General features: G+C 43.5%; 1 protein-coding gene across 2 annotated transcripts in view; it reads left to right on the forward strand.

The window, feature by feature from the left end:
- The window catches only part of PITPNB (phosphatidylinositol transfer protein beta), a 58,330-nt gene that overhangs the window by 23,389 nt on the left and 14,524 nt on the right, over positions 1-20,417 (forward strand). For both annotated transcript variants that reach the window (XM_043901467.1, XM_043901468.1), the window contains exon 8: positions 14,032-14,109. In XM_043901467.1, coding sequence (XP_043757402.1) covers positions 14,032-14,109 — 78 coding nt within the window. The remainder of the gene's footprint in view (positions 1-14,031; positions 14,110-20,417) is intronic.

Consider the following 20,417-nt stretch of genomic DNA (forward strand, 5'->3'; position numbering starts at 1 on the left):
GAGAGGGGTCATCTTAGGATGTGACTGCCATACCAGCAATCACTTGTTAGTACCTAAAACTCGCTCTTTAGGGATAAACTGATGCTGGAGTTGGGAGCTTGGTAACTGTGAATGGGCCAAGGTGGATTTCCAGCAGGGAGACCTGCAGGTGTGGAGATCCCTCCATGCTCAGGCTGGTACCTGAACTCCTGGAGGGCTTCCCTGGTAGCTCAGCTGGTGAAGAATCCGCCTGCAGTGCAGGAGACCCTGGTTGATTCCTGGGTGGGGAAGACACGCTGGAGAAAGGGATAGGCTACCCACTCCAGTATTCTCGGGCTTCCCTGGTGGCTCAGCTGGTGAAGAATCCACCTGCAGTGCAGGAGACCTGGGTTTGATCCCACCCCAGTATTCTGGCCTGGAGAATTGCATGGACTGTGTAGTCCACGGGATCGCAAGAGTCGGACACAACTGAATGACTTCACTTTAGTGTCAGTCCAACTTAATTCCTTGGTTTTCATTTTGTTTTTAATGAACCCTGGTTTTTCTTGAATGAGCTAATTTTTCTTAAAACACCTTAAAGGGTTGAATTTCTGTCCTGCATATTGCTTGCTTTAAAAGAAACGGAAACAGTTGGTTAGTAATTTTGAGAGGGTACAGCCAAGTCTCCCAAATCAGGATGAATATGAATTGGGTCGAAGTTAAGAAACCAGGAAGTTGGGAGTGAAGCGTGAATCTTTTTACTCCACCTGGTGGGCGTCTTCCGTCACTGCAGGTGGATTTAATCCAAACAGCCCTGAACACCATTTTAGTTCAGAGCAACCGTTGACGACTTTGAGTGTCTAACTCTCGGCGCTGGTTTGCTGGTGTCAGACAGTTCTCATTGTGGACTTGCTGGGTTGGGTCATGCTGAGGTTCCATATTTCACCATGCACGGAAGGGGTGTGAATAGATTCGCAGTGTCACTGATGCTCAGGTGGGGCCTTTGATGTCTTTACATACTTGAAGGATGACATTGTCAAAATGACTCTGTGAACTTCTGCCAGTGTGACACAGTCACCGAGTAGTTTGCTACAGGAATCATACGTACGTTTAAATTGATGGGTTACTTGGTTTTTTCCCTCGATGACTTAATGGGAAGTCTGCATAGGACTGCTGCTGTGGCCAGTGTTTTCTGTAATTTTTAGAAGGTACATCACTGCCTAATGAAACAAGTTGAGCAGTCTGCGATTCCTGTATAAATGTCCCCACCCGATCATCTTCTGGCCAAACAAAACAGACTTCTTGTTTCAGTGAAAAGAGGCATTAGAGTGACATACTAGGATGTTATGTTCTCTAAGAAGGAAGGCGCCTTCCGCTTGTAATTCCAGCAGCCAGTGAGCACACACCGCTGCCCCCACTCAGATCCTATGTCCCCTCAGCCTCCCACCCCTCCCCCATTTCAGATACAACCCTGACGTCACTCCTAAAAAGCCTTCCTCAATAAACCGGGTTCCCCTTGGGGGTCTGGACTGGACTGATCATCTCTGTGTTTCTAGGACCCAGCAAGGTGCTCATTGCCTATGTCAAGAGCTTTTCAATAAAGGTTTGGTGGGAAGGTGCAGATTTTTTTCCCCTGTGTGGTATTGAAATTGTGGGGTGGAGTGGGCAACAGTTTGGAGGAAATGAAGTTTTTATTGTTCAAGTATTAAGTGAGCAAATGCTACTTCAGCTCCTTTACTAATCCTAGACCATGATGTATATATGATGTACCTTCAGTTCTAAAAACTGTCCTTTCTACATGAGCAAATGCCTTTCTGTCAGATTAAAAAGTGTTTCAGTTAGATCAGATTGTAAGGAGGAGTCAAGGTGTCCAGCATATATTCCAGTGGAATATAAGCTTCAAAGTATTTTTAATTTCTAAAGTTATTCTTGATTCATAACCACAGTAAAAAGTTGAGAATTCTTTAAATGTTCTGATGAAATGCACATGCTCATTTCCAAAATATACACAAATGAGTCAGTTGACATCTGCTTCTGCTTTTTTTTTTTTTTAAGGTATAAATTTGAATCTGGCCCCTTTTAATCATCTCCAGCACTTTGTCTAAGTAGCTTCCCATGATTTGTATACAAAAGTCACTTCCCAGGAGAGGGAGACTCTTTAAAGTGTGAGCTGAAGTGTACACACGATTAACATCAGAGAGACCTTCGTTTTTGGAAGTAATTTGAAAGAAAATGAGCACGGTTTAAAAAAAGAAAAAAATTGGAACCACATTTTTAGGTATTTGTGTGTAACCAGAAAGGATTGTATCAGCCTTCCTCTATAGTCTTTGCTTCCTCTGAAGGACATGTATGGGACTTGATTTTTAGCATTTCCAATTCTTTTTTCATAGAAAAAATGTTCAATTCAAATTTTTAAGGCTCACAGTTCTAAAAGTGATATGTAGCTTAACATCTGTTTTTTAGATGTCAATAATAAGCAGATATTAATGGCATGTAAGTGTTAAGTTGGTCAGTAGATGTAGTTTAAAACTATAGCTCCATTCCAAATTAAAATGCAGCAAGTTTAAAGAATGATTTTTTTCCCCCTTGTGTCAACATCTTGGGGTATATTTATTAAAGGTGAAAGATTTATCCTGAATGAGGCATTTCAAAACCAAGAGTTGCCCAGTTTTGTAAGCTTGGTGTTGTTTATCTGAAGATGGTATTCCTAAAAGAGAGAGACAGGTTTGAAACTCACAGGCTGTATTGATTCTGGATCACAGACAGGATGTGCACGGTGTGGTCTGATTGATCAAGTCCTTGGTGGAGACTTCCTCGGAGAGGTCGGAAGGGCCCTTTCGCTGTGGGTGACCCAGTATGCTTGTACTTCTGAGATAAGGCTCAGATTTCATTCATATCTCTTCCTTCTTCCGACCTTTTTAACCCCCTTTTGCCCAGTTTGTCACTTCCAGCTCCTCATCCTTTCCTGTGCATGAGTGTAACTGCCATAGTGGCCAGGTCAGCACCTCCGGGGCTCTGGACTCGGTCCAGCTCTCTCGGTGATCTCTGATCGCTCTTGAGAAGTGCTCTAATGCCCTGTTCACGGTGAACAGGGTGGGGGGGGGGGTACTTTTCTAGGATTTTGGAAGCAGGGGGAATCTCAGTTGGAGGCCATGGTTGAGAACATCCACACCAGTTATGAGTTGCACTGTTAAGGAGTTTGAGCTGAGTGAAGTGCTGTGACTTGCCATTACTGACGGAGGGCAGCCAGGACTCAAGAGCAGGGCTGCCGACTTACTCTTTCTAGAACGTCTCCCTGTATGTTGTTTCTTCCTTTGCATGGTGTTGATGAAGAGCATTCTTAACTGATGTAAAACAAGCAAGTGCCTGCCCTTTTGTCCATCTTCCCGCGCGTCCCCCGATCTCCCCCCGCCCCATTGTAATAGCAGTTTTTATCAGTAGCCTTGGTTACCTCCATCCGTAACCCCTGAACTGTGGCATGTTTGGAAATTTGCGTGCATATAGTAGAGTAAAAGGATTAGAGACCCTGAGATGTCTTTTGATGTGGGTACTTAAAATAGAGAACACCACTCATATATTTTCATGTTCACTTAGCAAACATTTATTGGAACTTGCTATTTGCTCTCTGTTGGCATGGTAAATATTTTTCCAGATAAAGTAAGAATTGTATCTGTCTGAAGAGCGTGCAAGATTCTTAGTGAACATGTTAAAGTGTTTCTGAGCGACTTGGAGTTTGTTTGTTCCGATCATGTAGTCTGGTGGTGGTTAGTGCCCTCCACCAAAGAGCTTTTTTTCTCACGTCTGATAGACCAGCGCTGGACTCCAGGGTGCCGGCAAAGTCCAGGTTCATAGGCTGACGAGATGGGAGATTTGGTGTTTATTACCTAACTAAATGAAGACGTGAAAGTGTTAGTCGCTCAGTTGTGTCTGACTCTGCAACCCCATGAACTGTAGCCCTCCAGGCTCTTCTCCATGGAATTCTCCAGGCAAGAATGCTGAAATAGGTTGGCATTCCCTTCTCTGGGGCTCTTCCCGACCCAGGAATTGAACGTGGATCTCCTCCATTGCAGGCAGATTCTTTACCGTTTGAGCCACTAAATGAAGAGTCCCCATCATTTAATTGCATATCCACAGACAGTAATGGGATTGGTGGGGTCATCTAAGCCACTAGTAGGAAGTCCCGTGGTGATGGCGATCTCCAGGAAAATGAATTGGCTTTTCAAGTTTGTGCTTTTTGCTTGTTCTTTCCAGCACTGACCATTTATTCTCTGGTTGTGATCTGTTTGTTTGGAGAATGTGTTTTGGTGGGCAGGGCAGCATCCCATTTCAGTTGACAGCAGAAGTATGCTCCTCTGTATCTGATTTTCTGACGTTTCGGTTGCCTTTGGAAACGAGCATATAAGACTTGCCTTTTCCACCCATTTATTTGTTTTTCACTTTGAGCACCATTTGAGTATTGAACAGTCTGGCACTTTATAATTGTTTTAAACCTTGAGTATGTATTGTTTTAAAGTTCGTGCTCTTTTCAAACATACTTTTTCCTAAATGTCAGCCATGGAAAGCTGATGAAACTTGGTTTAATTTATTTAGGCGTGTAAATTTTGGTCACACTTAAGCAGTGTTTGTTTCGTGTGTTCTAGGAAGGATTCAGGCATATCTTTTCTTTTGATCAGGCGTTCTGTGAGACAGTGCCCAGATGTTACACATTTGAGTAGATAGTCTTGGCAACATGTGCTTTATTGCATTGCCTTCAGAAAAAAACTTCATAATTTTAAAGAAATGTAAGAATCAGAAAACATGCTTTCTAAATAATCTTTACAAGATTACGTTTTTTTTCTCTTTAAAATTAGAAACATGATGAAATCTGACTGGAAAAAGTTAAATATTTGATCGGACCATATGAAATTGTTAGTATTTGTCAGCTTTTGAGCTGCAAAAGTGACACTTTGGGGGTCAACCTGATAGACCTCAGAAATAACCCTTGGTAGCTGATAATCCTCAATGGTCAGGCTTGATCATCTTTCCAGTTTGTTCTTGCTCACAGCTTTTTGGAAACACCTGCATCTTAGATGTTCCTTGTGTCCCAGCTGCTGCTTCTCACTTCCTAAGAAGGGTGGTCTGCCTCCCAGAGCTGTGGCTATCCCATTCTTTAGCTCTGAAAAGAGCTTTTGTTTATTAGAAGTCTGTGGCCAGCCTCCAGCAAGTGCGAGGAGCCTGCGGTTGCCAAGTGCTTCGGGTCTCCTTGGCGTGAGCACACACTCAGCCGAGTTGAGTACCTCTTCCTTCTGCCACTAGAATGAACCCAGATACTCATTTCTGTCTCGAAAGGGTGCTGCTTATCTCAGGTCTATGTGCAGGAGCTCCAAAAGCTCTTTATTAAAGTGTGTGCATAATAAAGAGGTGAGAACTGTGACTTGGCTCCTGACGTGTAGTAGTGGCCTCCTTGAGCTCCAGAAAAAGGAAAAAGCAGAACAACTCAAGTTACAGGTTTTGAGGTAGCAGTGGTTTTGCTTTTGCTTACGAAGCTTCACTTGTCAATGGCTTGTCTCATCTCCCTTTGCTATGCTGTGACGCAAACCCTTGTCAGGATCCTTTTTGTAGTGACTTTCAGAGGTATTTTGTTTTTTCCCACCCTTTCTCAAAGAAGATATAAATAAATGTAAGCATGGTTCTTATTAAAAAGAAATGTGAAAATGTTTCCCACTTTCTTCTGCTGCCTTACATGGTCAAGTACTGTGGAACACTTAGGTTTGCATCCAAGGGTGGATTTAGAGAATGTCCTCTGTATTTGAAGGCGTAGTTGGATGGCAGTGCCCTCTGGTGGGAAAAGAACACATTGCTTATCCCGTGCTTGCTTAAATCTTGCCAAGAATATAGAAATTCTCCCTGAAAACTCTGCGTGTACCAGCTTATGTCGCAGAAGATACTTTTCCCGCTAGAACCCGTTATTAGTGTTTACTTCTAATCTCTTGCACGGTTTCAGAGTTAAAAAAAATCAGGAAGGGTGATGCAGGTGGTCAGGTGTGAAGTATTCCTGGGTGGGGAGAAATGGTCTGGTAAGAGTTAGAAAACTTTTTTTGTGGGTTTTTTTTTTTTTTTTGAGCAGCTAATGACAGATATTTTTTAAAGAAATCAGCATAAACAGCTCCGAATCAAGTTTCTAAAGTGTATTCCTTATGAAGGCCCTTTACAGCAGTGGAAACCCTCAAGGAGAGCTTCTCTAGGCTGCTCCGGGAGTGAAGTGCTTGAGTCTTATCAGGTGACGAGTGTAAACCGCATCTCATTTCTGCAGTGAAGTTCCCTGAGCCCGGCATCTCTGCATCCTTGCCCTGCCCAGCTGCCGTGAACTTGGCTGGGCAGGGCCTTCACTTCCTTACCCCAGTTTCCATGGTAGTGCCTCATCCCAAGGGTGCGAGGAGGTGTATGCCCAGAACGAAAATGTTCCCAAAGACAGTAGCAGGAATGATGCTGCTTATCAGATTTTGCTATTATTGTTTGAGGGAAAAAAAAAAACGTTAAATTTTTCTCTGCAATTATATCCTATTTACCAACACACTAAGTTAGTTTTATTAAAGATAATTGTTAGATATTATATATGTTAAGGTTAAAATGTATAATTTTAATTATATTTATAATTAATAATTATGTTTAATATAATTAAATGTTATATTTAATTATATATTTATAATTAAGCAACTGGGCTTAGTCGGCCATTCGTGTCCAACTCTCTGAGACCCTTTGGACGGTAGCCCCCCAGGCTCTTCAGTTCGTGGGATTTCCAGGCAAAAATACTGGAGTGGGTTGCCAGTTCCTCCTCCGGGGATCTTCCCAACCCAGGGACTGAACCTGTGCCTCCTGTACTGTAGGCAGATTCTTCACCTGCTGAGGAATCGGGGAAGCCATATCCTATTTAGTGTTTATTAAATTGGTACTAATGTAATCAGTGGGGTCCTGGGACTTAGGGGCAGCTGTGCCTGAAGCCCAGGTCATGAACCAAAATGAACATTGTAATGGAGAGGGCTCACCCTGTAAGTTCTCAAAAGGACATTCCCACTTTAAGGAATTTAATATAGCATGTTCTACGATCTACTATCATTTAAGGAAATGCATTTTGTGTTAAAAACAGGAATTCTTTACCATCTGAGCCATCAGGGAAGCTTCCCTGGTAACTCAGCTGGTAAAGAATCTGCCTGCAATGCAAGGAGACCTGATTGGATTCCTGGGTTGGGAAGATCCCCTGGAGAAGGGAAAGGCTATCCACTCCAGTTTTCTTGGGCTTCCCTGGTGGCTCAGCTGGTAAAAAATCAGCCTGCAATGCAGGAGACCTGGTTTTGATCCCTGGGTGGGGAAGATCACCTGGAGGAGGGCATGGCCACCCACTCCAGTATTCTTGCCTGGGAAATTCCCACGGACAGAGGAGCCTGGCGGGCTATAGTCCATGGGGCCACAAAGAGTCGGACACGACTGAGCGACTAAGCACAGAACATATTAAGTAAAACTTTGCTAAACTTATTATTTACATTTTAGGCATATGCAGTTTAATTTTAAGATATATAATATTCAACAATCATCTTTAATAAGACTAATTGGTGTGTTGGTACTTAATTTCATTGGTGTGAAGAGTTTAAAATATATTTGTTTCTTAATGCTATAATATGTAAATACATAGTAATAAATTTGTGACAGTAACAAATACATCATATATTTGTGCATGAAATATAGGCTCCTCCAAACCAGTAGCCTACTGACCCCTGTAGGGGAGACCTGGGGGATACCTACCAGCCCTGGCTCCCCGGGAACCCCCTCTTCTGGAGCCCAGCTATTTGGTTTCCCTGCTGGGTTGTGAATGTCAGGCTTTTGGTTGTAACTTCTTTTCATGGCTGAAATTCTGGTGTTTTTTCTCTTTCTATATTAGTTTGTAACCTTCCAAAGGCTTTGAGGGGTCTGCCTTCATAACCATGACAGGGTTGGCAGGCTCTGGCTGTGATTCGGACAAGATGAGAAAGAGTGGAGGAGGCGATTGCCCCAGCTGTGTTCTAGCCCAGCAGTGCCTGAGGCAGGGGCCACCTTTCAGCCCAGGGTCCTGTTGACAGCCTCCGTCCCCCTCCCCTGTCCACCACACTTGCCCACCCGAAGTCTCACTGCACGGGGTCTCTGTGAGGTTGAAAAGATTACAAGCAAGTGTTCTGCTTGGGTGTGTAGGTTTGACTGCATTTCTCAGTTCTCAGGGCAGTTGTTTAAAAATTCAGTTTTAAGGATTCATTGGTGGAAAGCCTGTAAGGATTAATGAGAGGGCTGAATTAGAGAATATTTTTTAATGCAACTCTGTTCCTTTGAGGTACATTCAGCAACAGAAACTAGGCCAACAAGTTATTGACAATTAGTGGTCCTTTGGGAATCTACTTTAATGAATAGATAAGAATGATTTGTAATTAGCATAATAATTATATGCAAATGAATGCTTCTGAATTGCTCTAAAACACTTCTGAACTGTTTAAACAGCCCTCCTGAGATCTTGTTACTCTATTAATTTGTGTAGCAAATCTTTTTTTCATAGATCATGCAAAGATAAACTTCAGTCCAGCCCCTGTCCGAATTATTATAAATTCCAAGGTAGTAGAACCTGAATTAATAAGATTTACTTATACTATATTAATGGTACTCTGTGGGAACCTGAAAGGGTGAGGAGTCACTGGGGAGATGTAATTAAAAATCAGAAAGAAAGCTGCTTACTTGAAAATATGTTGAAATGAGTATCTTAAGTTAGTAAATGTTAATTTCTCTTTGCACCTCTTGTTGCAAAATTTAATGCTTGGCAAAATTTAATGCAAACATTTTTTTTTTTCTTAATAGGCTTCCCCTTTGGAGTCACTCGAGTTTTCTCAGCTCCAGTGAGTTACACACTGGGGTTAGTGATGATAGTATCTGGGAACCCCCTTTTTCTAAGTGCTACAGTACTGAAAAATCCAACGCAGTGCTAATAAATGATGTTTGTTATTTATCTTCCTATTTAATTCAGCTGTCTCCCCATCCTGGTCTTTACTTTTAGGGTGTGATTAGAGGAAATGAGCTCTGCTGAGTTGAGCAGCAGTATCTGCATTTTAAACTTGGTGATTATCTTTGAGCTATTTGAATAGACACCTGATTAATCATCTTATGCTAAAGGACAGCATTTTACAAGCAGGCTGCAGGATCCTAATATCCCTCTCAAGTTTTTGTTTGCCCTGTAGAGTTGTTTCTCTTTGCTGGGGAGGGTAGGTGTGGAGGACTCGCCCACGTACATGGGCTGGGCCGGCGTTTTCTTTCCTCACTATACAGGTAGCATCACCTGTGGTGACCCAGGCGTGGTTCTTTAAGCAGTTTCTGGTGTCTGGAGCTCTCGATTTTTCCGCAAGCTGTTAAGAAACTCCTCCCAGCCTGCCCCCACCTCCTGCTCCCTTCCCCATTCATAATCATGAGTTCAATCTGGGCTCAAGGACAGTTGGGTTGGCTCAGCACAGATTTTGTACTTGCATTTGGGGTGGGGGGGCAGCCACTATGTTAAAAGATTCATAAAACTAATATTCTTTGTCTTCAGAATGAATCTGGTTTCTGTTGAGAGTTTCTATCGAAAACGGTAGTGAGTAACAGATGTACACCCAAGAGGTAGCACAACTTTTGTATTCCAGTGACAGAAAACAGTTATTTATAAGAATTTAATGAATGTATTCTGTGGCTCCAGCATGGAGACTCAGTAATCCACTTATTTACCATATTAGATTTTATTTGTTCTCCAAAGGGTGTCTTGACTTGCCTCCTTTCTTACTTAAACAGAGTTTTCAATTAAATAGAGTTGTATTAACACTGATCCGCATCTACCTTATGCTGATACCATTGTGTTTTTCTGTTGTTCAGGCACTAGCATTGGTGGAGTGAGCAGTGTCTGGGGACACTACACCTAACTTGATAATGATGGTTTTACTAAGCCCTTATTCCTGGCCAGACTTCTGGGCATTTTATACAGACAATTAAAATTTGATCATAAAAAAATTTTAAACACAATGCACCTTAGCAATAAGATTTTTCTACTTTTAAACGTGATTTTAAAACTCATTTAAAAAATACATTTCCTTGGCCCAGTGAATCTGCTTTTTTTTTTTTTCCCAAGGATTACAGAAAGTGCATAGCAAATTCAGCCTTCAGAATACCCAGGAGCTGAAGACTCAAGTAGGCTACAGCTGTCTTCACCCACAGTATTCTAAAAGAACTAATGAGATGAGAAGTCTGCAGCTGGTGGCAAGCACAATAAACCATGAGCCAAGGGCTTCTCTTCATCAGAGCCTCCCCTTTCCCCATGGGATCCCAAAGGAGACAGAATACTAACAAAGCCAGCAGGCTGTCTCATTCCACACTATTGCTCATTTGCAGCTATAATTGGTAGCTGAGGTTGCATTCTGTATGCTGAAACTGTCATACATGAAGGAATATATTTGTTCATTGTGATACGGATATAAATCAGCCAGTTGATTTCAAATACAGAAAGACAAAACTAGATACCCAATGATAAAATTGTAGCCAGAGAGATACTGTTCAAAAAATTAAATGTTATATAAATACAAAAGTGAGGTTAATAAAACCACACTTGCTTGCTGCTTGTTAATATCTTGCTACTTAATTCAGCTGATTAAACATCTATGTATTCAAACTAACATTAAAAAGTGTGAAAATTCTTAGGTTTTGACAAGATGCATTTTCCTCATCTGTCAAGGTTAAGGTGCTATTGTTAATAATTGGGTTTTGTTAACATTTCCAGTGTATCTTCAGTGTTGCTGCTTTGTATTCAAGGGAAAAGAGCAGAGAGGGGAGACTTAGCTTTGGAGGGGGTGTGTGTGTGTCTGTGTGTTTTATACGCACACACTCATGCCTTTCAGGAGAATCCACTTTGGTATCTGGTGCTGCTGCTGCCTGATGTTTTTGAAATGTGTTTGGCTTGTGTGGATGCCCTTCTGCCACCCTCCTGTGTGATGGCCTAGAACGAGCCTAGGGCAGCGGGAGGGTGAGGAAGCTGGTGCTCAAGTCCCCAGGTAGGTGGGCACACCACCTCCTTGTTGGACAGTGCTTTCCTCACCTGGGAAATGAGGCAGCTTGGGTGGTCTTCAGGGTGCAGTTCCTCTCTATCATGTTGTGACTCCATAGTTCAGAAAAGTTACTCAGTCAACAGCAGTAATAATGAAAGCTCTGAAATAACTGTTACTCCATACTTTTCAGTTAATTATGTCAAATAAGTGTTGAAAAATCCCTTAAGTCATCACCCTGGTGTGGTGCTGGATGCGGTTAGGACGGAGAAAGGAGTGTTGTCCAGAAGTCCATCTAATCCATCCGCTTAACATTTTCACATTCAGTGCTGCCCGCCTTAATCCAGCATCAGCCCTTCTCCTGGGGCACCCACCCCCTTAATTAGTTTACCTCTACAAGACAATAATTTATGCTGATTACAATTCAGACCAAGCTCGCTTTTCTTAAATGAGTTCTGCCTTGGTTTGTCTGCTGCCCTATTGTATACTGTCAGTCCTACTAACACTTGTGTACACTGTATTTTGTGGACTTGTTTTTCTTTCTGTCTTGGAGCTGGCAAGTTTAGAATCCACAGAGAGAATTCTGCAGTCTCTGTTCCGTCAGTTCTGAGATCCCCTCTCATTTTTCTCCTCATATTTTAATATAGTCAAAGTCAGATCTGTCTTCCAGTTGTGGCATGTTTTATTGGCCTAGTGTTTGCCTTTTTAATGGTACGTAAAATAATGGAGCATCCTGTAACTGGCAGTCTCTCAGAGTCAGGAAATGTGATTATTTACTCTTCAGCTCATGCAGGGCTCCATAATATCTTAGGTTTTGTGAAAAAGCAAAAACTTGGGCGTCTTGCTCACAGTAAGGTCACACCTCGCTTAGTAAAAAAGCAAAAAAAAAAAAGAAGTGTTTTTCCCTCAAGTGGGATGAACTGGTAAGTGTTAAACACTGGCCAGGCCTCTGAACATTATACAGATAATTGAAATTTTATCATAAAAGATTTTAACACAATGCACTTTAGCAGAAAGATTTTTCTGCTTCTAAACATGATGTTAAAACTCATTTAAAAAACACTTTTCCTCAGCTGGTGTTGATTGGTTTCCATTCTGACTGTAATTTCTTCTCTCCATTCCCTCTTGGCAGTGGACATGTTATCCCTGGGGTTCCGGGTACCTTTTCTTTGTCTCTCTTGCTTTGCTTCCAGCTAGACTGACTTCCTAGGAGCCAGACCCAGGTGCTGACTCTTCTGCTCTAGGACCCCCAGACTACCTCTTAGCATCTTGCACCCTGCTTGGTGCTTATGCAATGCACCCTTCTCTGTGATGGCTGTTCAGTAAATAGACCTTGAATCGAGGGAGGTGATGTCAAAAGTGATTATCTGAGAGGATGTTAAATGCTTTCAGTTTTGGAGGAAATTGAATTCGTCTCTGGGTTTCCAAGCCTCTGACCTAAAAGAGAACGTTGCATGGTGGTTTGTTAGCAGGAGAGCTGGTGTCTCACTGTGAACCCGGGCCTTGGGACCGCCTGTGCAGCTGATTCTTGTTTTCTCTCTCAGTCCGCAGTGAAGTTGTTAATTTTAGGCTGTGGTTCTAAACTGGAATTTAAGAATTCCTGTTAGCTGACAGTACTTGAACTCTCTGCTGATGTGCCCCCACACGCCGAGTGGCTGCCCGTGTCTGACTCCGCGCAGTCGGCTCCTCCCAGCTTGTTGCCCTGGGCGAGGCTGGCTGACCTCCTCCCGCGTCTGCGCCGCGCTGCCTGTTTCAGCAGCAAGGCCCAGCGCGGCCAGTCAGGTTTGCCTCTGTAACTGTTTAGACGGGCTTTGCGTTCAGGGTCACGTATTTGCCCAGTTACCACCCCTTAAGGAAGTTCTGTTATCTACCTGAACCTCGCTTTTCTCCTTCCTCGTATGATTTATTTGTAACTTTCTTTTCAGAAAATACTGACATGCCACATGCATTTACTGAGTAACTGTCGAGTCTTGATTTGCTGCTTCTCAGCCTGTTTTCTTTGATTTTGAAAGTTTGTATTGTGCTTTGGCGTGCCTTCAGTGCCTCTCTAAAACAATGATATGTTTTCATATTGACTTGTCTGGGCATTCTTCTCAAAGTATGTGGTCCTCCACAAATCCTGTGAAGGACCCCTGCCCAAGAAGAAAGGGGCTGTCCTGTTGTAATATTTTCATCTGACCTCTGTTCACTGTTAGTATTATAACTCACTTCATTTTTTAAACCTGGACGTTAGCTCTGCAAAGAGAGTTTTAAATTTCTGTGTGTGGATTATGTGTATGTATGTGTGAAATGACACAAGAGCTTTTGTAAAGCAGATACGATTAAAAGGATTTACTTCTCTTGTATTTTCCATTCTACCAGAAAGACTATATTAAGGGAAACAATTCACACAAACAGAAACCTTGCATAAAACCTAGATTTTAGGGCTGTGCCCTGTGACATGCTGTGACTGAGTCTCATACGGAGTCATGAAGCCCTCCCTCACCTCACTCGGCCATCCGGGACTGACCTGAGCGTGGTCCCGGCGACTCTCCACAGACAGGCTCCGCCTCAGACCCGCCTGGCAGCGCTCAGGGTGCACGGAAGCCACGGTTCTGATCTGTGTTCCCAGTCATGATGGTTGCTGTCCAGTGGGCATTTCAAAACTGGTGTGGGTCTGCTTTATTTCTTGAGTGTGTTGATATGTGTATCAAAATGCTGAAACTGTTGAGAAGTGTTAAAAATTTTGCTCTTAGAGATATTAACAGCAATCCAGCAATCAGTTGTGGTGGACTTGTTGGTCAAAACTTGTATTACTTTTTATTATGTAGTTGTTTTGCCTTAAGATAAAAGCTTAGAGCAAAGAGAACCAGACAGACAGCTTAATGGCACATAGAAGCACTTCCTGCATTTATGCAAAGCACAGTGAGCCCAGTCGGTTCCTGCCCTGTCTTTAGTAGCTGCAAAGGGCCATTCCAGCCAAGGTTAGAGAGTTTTCTCTGGTTTTCTTCTCCGCCTCTGACTTTGTTTTGCTTTGCAGGACTACAAAGCTGATGAAGACCCAGCCTTATTCCAGTCCGTCAAGACCAAGAGAGGCCCTCTGGGACCCAACTGGAAGGTACTGGATGCTGACCTTTCTGACAGGCAGAGTCTTGGCAGCAGGACATTTGACAGGTCCTGAGTCTGGAAGAGCTGGCGACGTTTAAGTGAAAAATAGAAATGGCACAAAAACAGTTTTATTTGCGATAAGGACTCACAGCCAGTTGCAGTTGGCCAGCAAGCCTGTGCTGCATTAACAAACAGAACAGAGCCAGGCTGTCACTTTCGGCATAATGCTATTCTGATAACTCTTACAAGAGACAAGTGATTTAGTCTTTGGGGATTGTAATGTTCTCTTTTGAGACTTGAAGCAGTACAGAAGTCTATGTTAAATGAAGGTTGATAGTTTTAAATTTAATCTTAGTAAAAACTGAACAAGTTCACCTTCCCCAGGCTCATGTTCCTGGCCTTTTAATAGTTATATTTTGGAAAGCGGGGCACCAGAGAGCAGTCTTGATGGCAAGTGGTTGTTGTCTAATAAAGAGCACGTCCTTATTTTCATTTGTGGAAGTAAGGAAAGCAGTGTCCAGGTAGTAATTTAAATCGCTATGGAAATTGAGTGGATTTTAAAGACATCCGCTAAACCAAATGCCAGCCCTTAGAGAGGGCTTAGTGCGCTGATGGCAGGTTATTCCAGCTGATCGGACAGGAGAGGAGGCGCATAAAAACCTGAACATGCCCGAAGCAGATTCTCTACCAACAGGACTTTCCTTGGTGACCAATCTGTTTATGCTGAAGCCAGTCACAGGTCACCCATAAATGAAGTCTAGGTGCGAGCTGTTGTGGATAGGGGGTTACTGTAACAGCCCCACAAGAGCCCAGTGAGTGGCTCTCCACGGGTGTTGGACTGTTTGGGACTGTCTTGCACATCAATTAAAATGAAGAATGAGTCTGACTTTCTTCTCTAAGAAATGATTCATAATTATCTTATTTTCACATTTGTTCTCTGGGTAGAGTTTGGTTCAAGATTCTACCAGTTTAATGGCCATGACTAGAGACTTTTTAATACCCAGATAGTGATATATATCACTTAGAAATTAAGGGACAAGTTCAGTATACGTGTTCTAAATTTACTCTAATGGATTAAAAAAAAAAAAACAAAACCAACACCCCTTTCAAGATTTCTCGCTGTGAACTTTAGAACTCACCCTGAGTCAGAGGAGAAGCCTTTTCTCTGAGATTTAACACAGGCCTTAAGAGAGAGAACTGTGTTGGAGCGGATAGGTGGGCTGCTTTTGAGGCTGCTGGGTGTCCTCACAGGCTGTCTGGCCCCAATAATACCAGCTCCTCTTTTCAGGGAAAAGTAGGGGGCCGTGGGCTTGAGACTTGGAGGTGAATTAAGTCTCACATTTTCTTCACATTGTCAGTTTTTCAAGCATAAACTTGAAAAGGTGGTGCTATATAATGTGGTGGGCTATTTATGTTTGGGTGCCTATCTTTGCTGTAGGAACTCCTAGCCAGTTCTATAAAAGACAGCAAACGTAGCTTGACACTGTGATTTCTACCTGATTTCCAACCTTTGGGAACTTGGGATATGACATTTACTACTTTTTTATTTATGACTTTTATCTCTTTAACTAACATTGCTTTGTCTTTTTATTATCCATCAATGGTTACTTAAAATTCTAAGAGAGGTTTAGGTTTAGAAATGGGAATTTTGCATTTTTTTCGGGTTGCAGTGTGAAGCCGCTCAGTGAAAGTGAAGCTGCTCAGTCGTTATAGTGTAGCGAATTCTTACCCCCTTGTGTGTGAGTGTGTGTGTGTGTGGCGGGGCGGGGGTTGGTGTTGAACAATAGCTGATTTCTCAGGGAGAGTGTGGCTGATAGTGATACCATTCTCTCCATTTGCCTGTTGGTTGTTAAACTCGGGCCAGGTGATGGTAGGTGCAGCTACTCCATAAGTTGAGTTACTGTTTAACTGGATTTCAGTGAGTTATCATGATCTCAGAAATAACTCAGGTAGTCAAGAATTAACTAAGTAACCCATTGCTTACTGCTGAGATAGATAATGAAGAGTAAAGATTGACTAGCCAGTGATACAGCTGGAATCATAGGAACCTAGGGACTGACTTGCCCTTATCAACATCTCCTGCCCTGTTCAGCAGGCCCTACTTGCATGGCACCAAAGGGAGCCCCAGGGAAGGATGACAGCTGAAGGTTTCTGTCCTTCTGAAATACGGGGACAGGGAAGAAGGGCATGGTGCTCGGTGCAGGGGGGAAGGAGCAACCCTGTCGTGGACCCGCTCCCCCGGGGCTGCATGGAGCGGTGCTCCGGACGAGTGCTGCCTCGCCTGGTGGTCCCGCTGTGCTCCAGAGGCGCTGCATGCCCCTCCTCAGACGCGCCTTTCCAGAACACATTCCAGAGTGCATCCCCGTGATCTCTCTGAAACTTCCCTCACTCACCCCACAGTGGTGTTTTCCTTCTGAATTATTGCCGTATTTACTGCTTGTCTGCACCAGACTGGATGAGGGAAAAGAACCTTTTTCTTGGTGCCAGGCGCTATACAAGGTCATATTTAATCTTCACAGTTTTCCTATGGGGTAAATACAACTCCTTCGCTTTATAGATGAGAAACTTGGCCAGAGAAACGCGGATAATAGTCACAGGAGAAACGTCTGCCATTTCTGTCATATCTGATTCAGTACTCCTCACAGAGATGTGTAAGGCATGAAGACATAGCAGATTTTCACTCCTAATCCAGAGACACTGGCTCACCAGTACGTACCTGTTTGCCCTCCTGTATCATGGCAGGCGTGCGGCACTCTTGCTCATGGCATTTGCCAGAATTTGATACCCGTCTCAACACCAGTCATGTTCCCAGTGGCCTGGGAAGCTCGTAGGTGACAGTGGCAGCAGGGGAGACCCGTGAAACCCGTCGTGAGCCTCACGAGCTGTGACTTGGATAACTCAACTCCCAAGCGTGTTTCCACATCTCTGAGTGGGAAATGATACTGGGAACTGCCTCTCAAGGTTTGTGTGAGGACTAGTGAGCGTTATATCCCCTGCAGAGAGGGGGTCTACAATAAATGGTAGCTTTTTCATTGTTGTCATGCTTTTGTCTTTGAAAATAAAAAGCCTCTATCATCTCCTGGGCTTAGTGAGGTTGGTGAATATGCTCCCTTGTTTGGGACATAATTATTCCTTTTCTTTGTCTTGTGTCCAGGGGTCCCCATGCTTTCAGTGTTGGGGATTGTCCATCACATCCTGGTTCACCTGTCCTTACCCCTCATGGTTATGAGTGTTTAATGAGTGCTTGACCCAGGGTCAGCCATGAAGCAGAGGCGGCACAGTTTTAGAGCCTTCGCTAGCAGGGGGTCATAGGGTTACCAGGGAATAATAGATTTTCATATATTCTGTATTTGTTAAGAGTATAGACTTCTTTAGTTTATGGTATGATGCATAGCTTTTTAATTTTTTTTAAATTACAAACCTAGAGGTTCAGACTTTAGTTGTATATATATTCATTTTCCCTCTAAAAAAGAATTTTTAAAATCTGAGCACATGAATTATATTTTGTTATTTAGGTCTCAACACTTGATTGAGTCTGCATGATAATAGAGTATTTTATAACCTGAGAAACATTTTGCTTCAAGGCAAAACCGTGCGTTTCTCATGGATGTGTGTTGCTTCTGTGTAGCGTTATACATGTGTGTGTGTGTTTCCGGGTGGTGATTACCAATACCAGTGACTTACCCATTTACATGTGGATACCTGTAACTTTGCAGTTTCCCTTCTCTGATGGGCTGTGGAGTTGTTAGGTTAACCAGCTGAAACAACACCTTCGAAGACTGTAGTATGGTCTCATTTTTTTCTTCATTTAATCCAGATGCCTCATGAAGACATAAGCTGCTGTGTCTACACACACACACGATAGTTAATAATTAGGCCTGTAAAGGTCTTTGTCACAGGCTTTGTTTGACGTGTCTTGAAAGACTTGGTATCTGAACACTGGGGTACTAGGGGATCAAGTTGAGTAAGAAAGTTGATGCAGAAATTGTGGTGGGTTTTATATCCCCTTCTTATATATCTTTATGTGAATATACTCTTTCTGATCATGAAGACACATGCAGTTTGTCTCCTGCGGCAGGTACTTCTGGTCTACGCAGAAACTCCAGCAGCCGGAGCTTGACCTGGCCTAGCAGTTTGTCGTCCTGTTCACCTGTGTGTGTGGTCCCGCTTTAGGTTCATTTGGAGCTTGCCATGGGGGCCGTTCTGGATTCTCCAAGCTGGGGGAGGACAGCCATCGGTGGGCAGTGGGACTGCTGCTGTATTTTCTGCTGTGCTACCAAGACGCCTTGCTCCTGCTCCCCTCACATCTGTGAAAGAAGGCAGATTTGGTTGCCGATGGCCTAACGTAAAGATAACACAAGGTTCTGTTGACCGGAGATGGGGAGAATGAAAAATAGGTGGATGAGGGAGAATTTGAAACCCCGCTGTGGAAGCGTCTTTGAGGTGGAGACTGGCAGGAAAGCAGCCCAGATGGCCCTCGAGAGGCTGATGAGCCCTGCCCCGCACTGAGCTGCCCGAGGAGGAGGACTGGGGGGTGCTCTCCTGTGTCTTCACCTGTACCCGGCTCTGAGCCCGGGAGGGATGTGAAGGCATTTAAAAACCTGCCCCTCGCCTATAATCTCACATTGGAAGCCCCATGGGGGTGGTATAAAGAGGCATAATAATTAGTTTCTAGTTAGACCACATTATGGATTATGTTTGCAGACCCTAAAACATGGTTCTTTTTTTTTTTAAAGTATTTAGTTTGGCAACTGGGTTTTTAATTCAGTGTAAAAAAATAGGCGTTTCACCCTTAGTGTGTATTAATTATGCAACTCCTAGGAGGATACCAGAAGAGCTGTCTCTTCCAGAAGCTGAGCTCCCCAGGAGCGGTACATGGTTAGCTCCAGCCTTACTTTGGGCCCTTGAATGCCTCTGTTCTTGGACAGAGCCAAAGAACTGGGTGTGGACGGATGGGGTGTCCCACTCGGATGCTAGGAGTGCGTTGACAAGATGGGCCTCTTGCGTCTTCCTGACACTGTCAAGGACAGAAACTTTTCTTCGTGGGTTTCACTGGAAGGGTGAACTTGTGATTTTACTTGTACTTGGTGTCACTCCTGGAGTAATTGGACGCAAGCATGAAGCACATGTCAGAGTAAAATGGGAGTGAGCTACAAAAATATTAAGTGTGGAGACATGGAAAATGTGACCAATCATTCTCTCCCAGGCAGTAAGCTTTGCTGTCTTTATTATTGTGAAACTTAACTATATATAAGTTTAACCTACGGTTAGTATAATCTTTAGAACTTTATCCCACGTTTACTTCTTCCATCTGATAGCCTTTACCCAACCACATAGGAACCTCCTGACTCTGAAACCTCCTGAGTGTCGCATCGACGCCCTGCTCCTGGCCGTTGGTGTGTCCCATGTCAGGGACGCAGTGCACAGGTTCACACTCCCTCCCTTCCCCCACCCACGTCGTCCCCACCCTCCAGACTCGCAGCCTGTAGGCCCTGTGTCCAGCGCACTTGACATGTGCAGTGCTGAGCACAGGGGTCTGTCTGCTCAGCATAGACGCTTAGTAAGTATCCAGCGGATTCAGGTTAGCCATCTTAAGGAACCATCAGCGTTAGACTTACCGTGTGCTTACAGAGAGTGTGATGTCCAGTGTTGGCCTGTCCACATGGCTGCCGAAATCGGAGCAGATTGAGAATGGCGGGAATGGTAGAATCGGGCTCTCCCTGAGATTCCGACACGCATGCTTGACACACGTAGTGTAGTCTTCTGTTGACGTTTACCGGTGGGCGCACTGGCCACAGCCCCAGCAGTGCATTTACGTATAACTTTTCTTTACTGAAATCTGGGCTGGAAACTTAACCTTATGAAATCGGCAGCTGAAATTGAGCATTCAAATTGTCTAAAATTTGAAGGGGGGTGTGAGCCTCATAGAAACTGCTGTGTCCTTGCAAAATATTAACTGGTTAAATGTAGCGTATATCTGCTGTCTTTATCCCGACTCATTTTAAATAGGAAAGAGTGTATGTGCAGTTGACATGTGGGATGCAACTGTGAGAGCGCGTTTTTAGAAAATGACTTTGCAGAATGCCTTTGGGGTTTCCCCCACCCCCCTTTACATTCATGTGTGTTTGTCACAGATCCAAGAAACCAGTTCTTGTGGAGGGCATGGGCTGATTGCTCACCATTCCGGTTAAACATGCTATGTTTTGTTTAATTACGTTGTGTGGCTTCAGTATACATTACTCTCCCTTAGGCCTCGTCCACATACCTCAGAGTAACCTAATATGTGTTGTTAAATTAAAAACATGATTTGAGTTTAGG

This window comes from Cervus elaphus, chromosome 5 (genome assembly GCF_910594005.1).
Source record: "Cervus elaphus chromosome 5, mCerEla1.1, whole genome shotgun sequence".
Taxonomy (NCBI): Eukaryota; Metazoa; Chordata; class Mammalia; order Artiodactyla; family Cervidae; genus Cervus; species Cervus elaphus.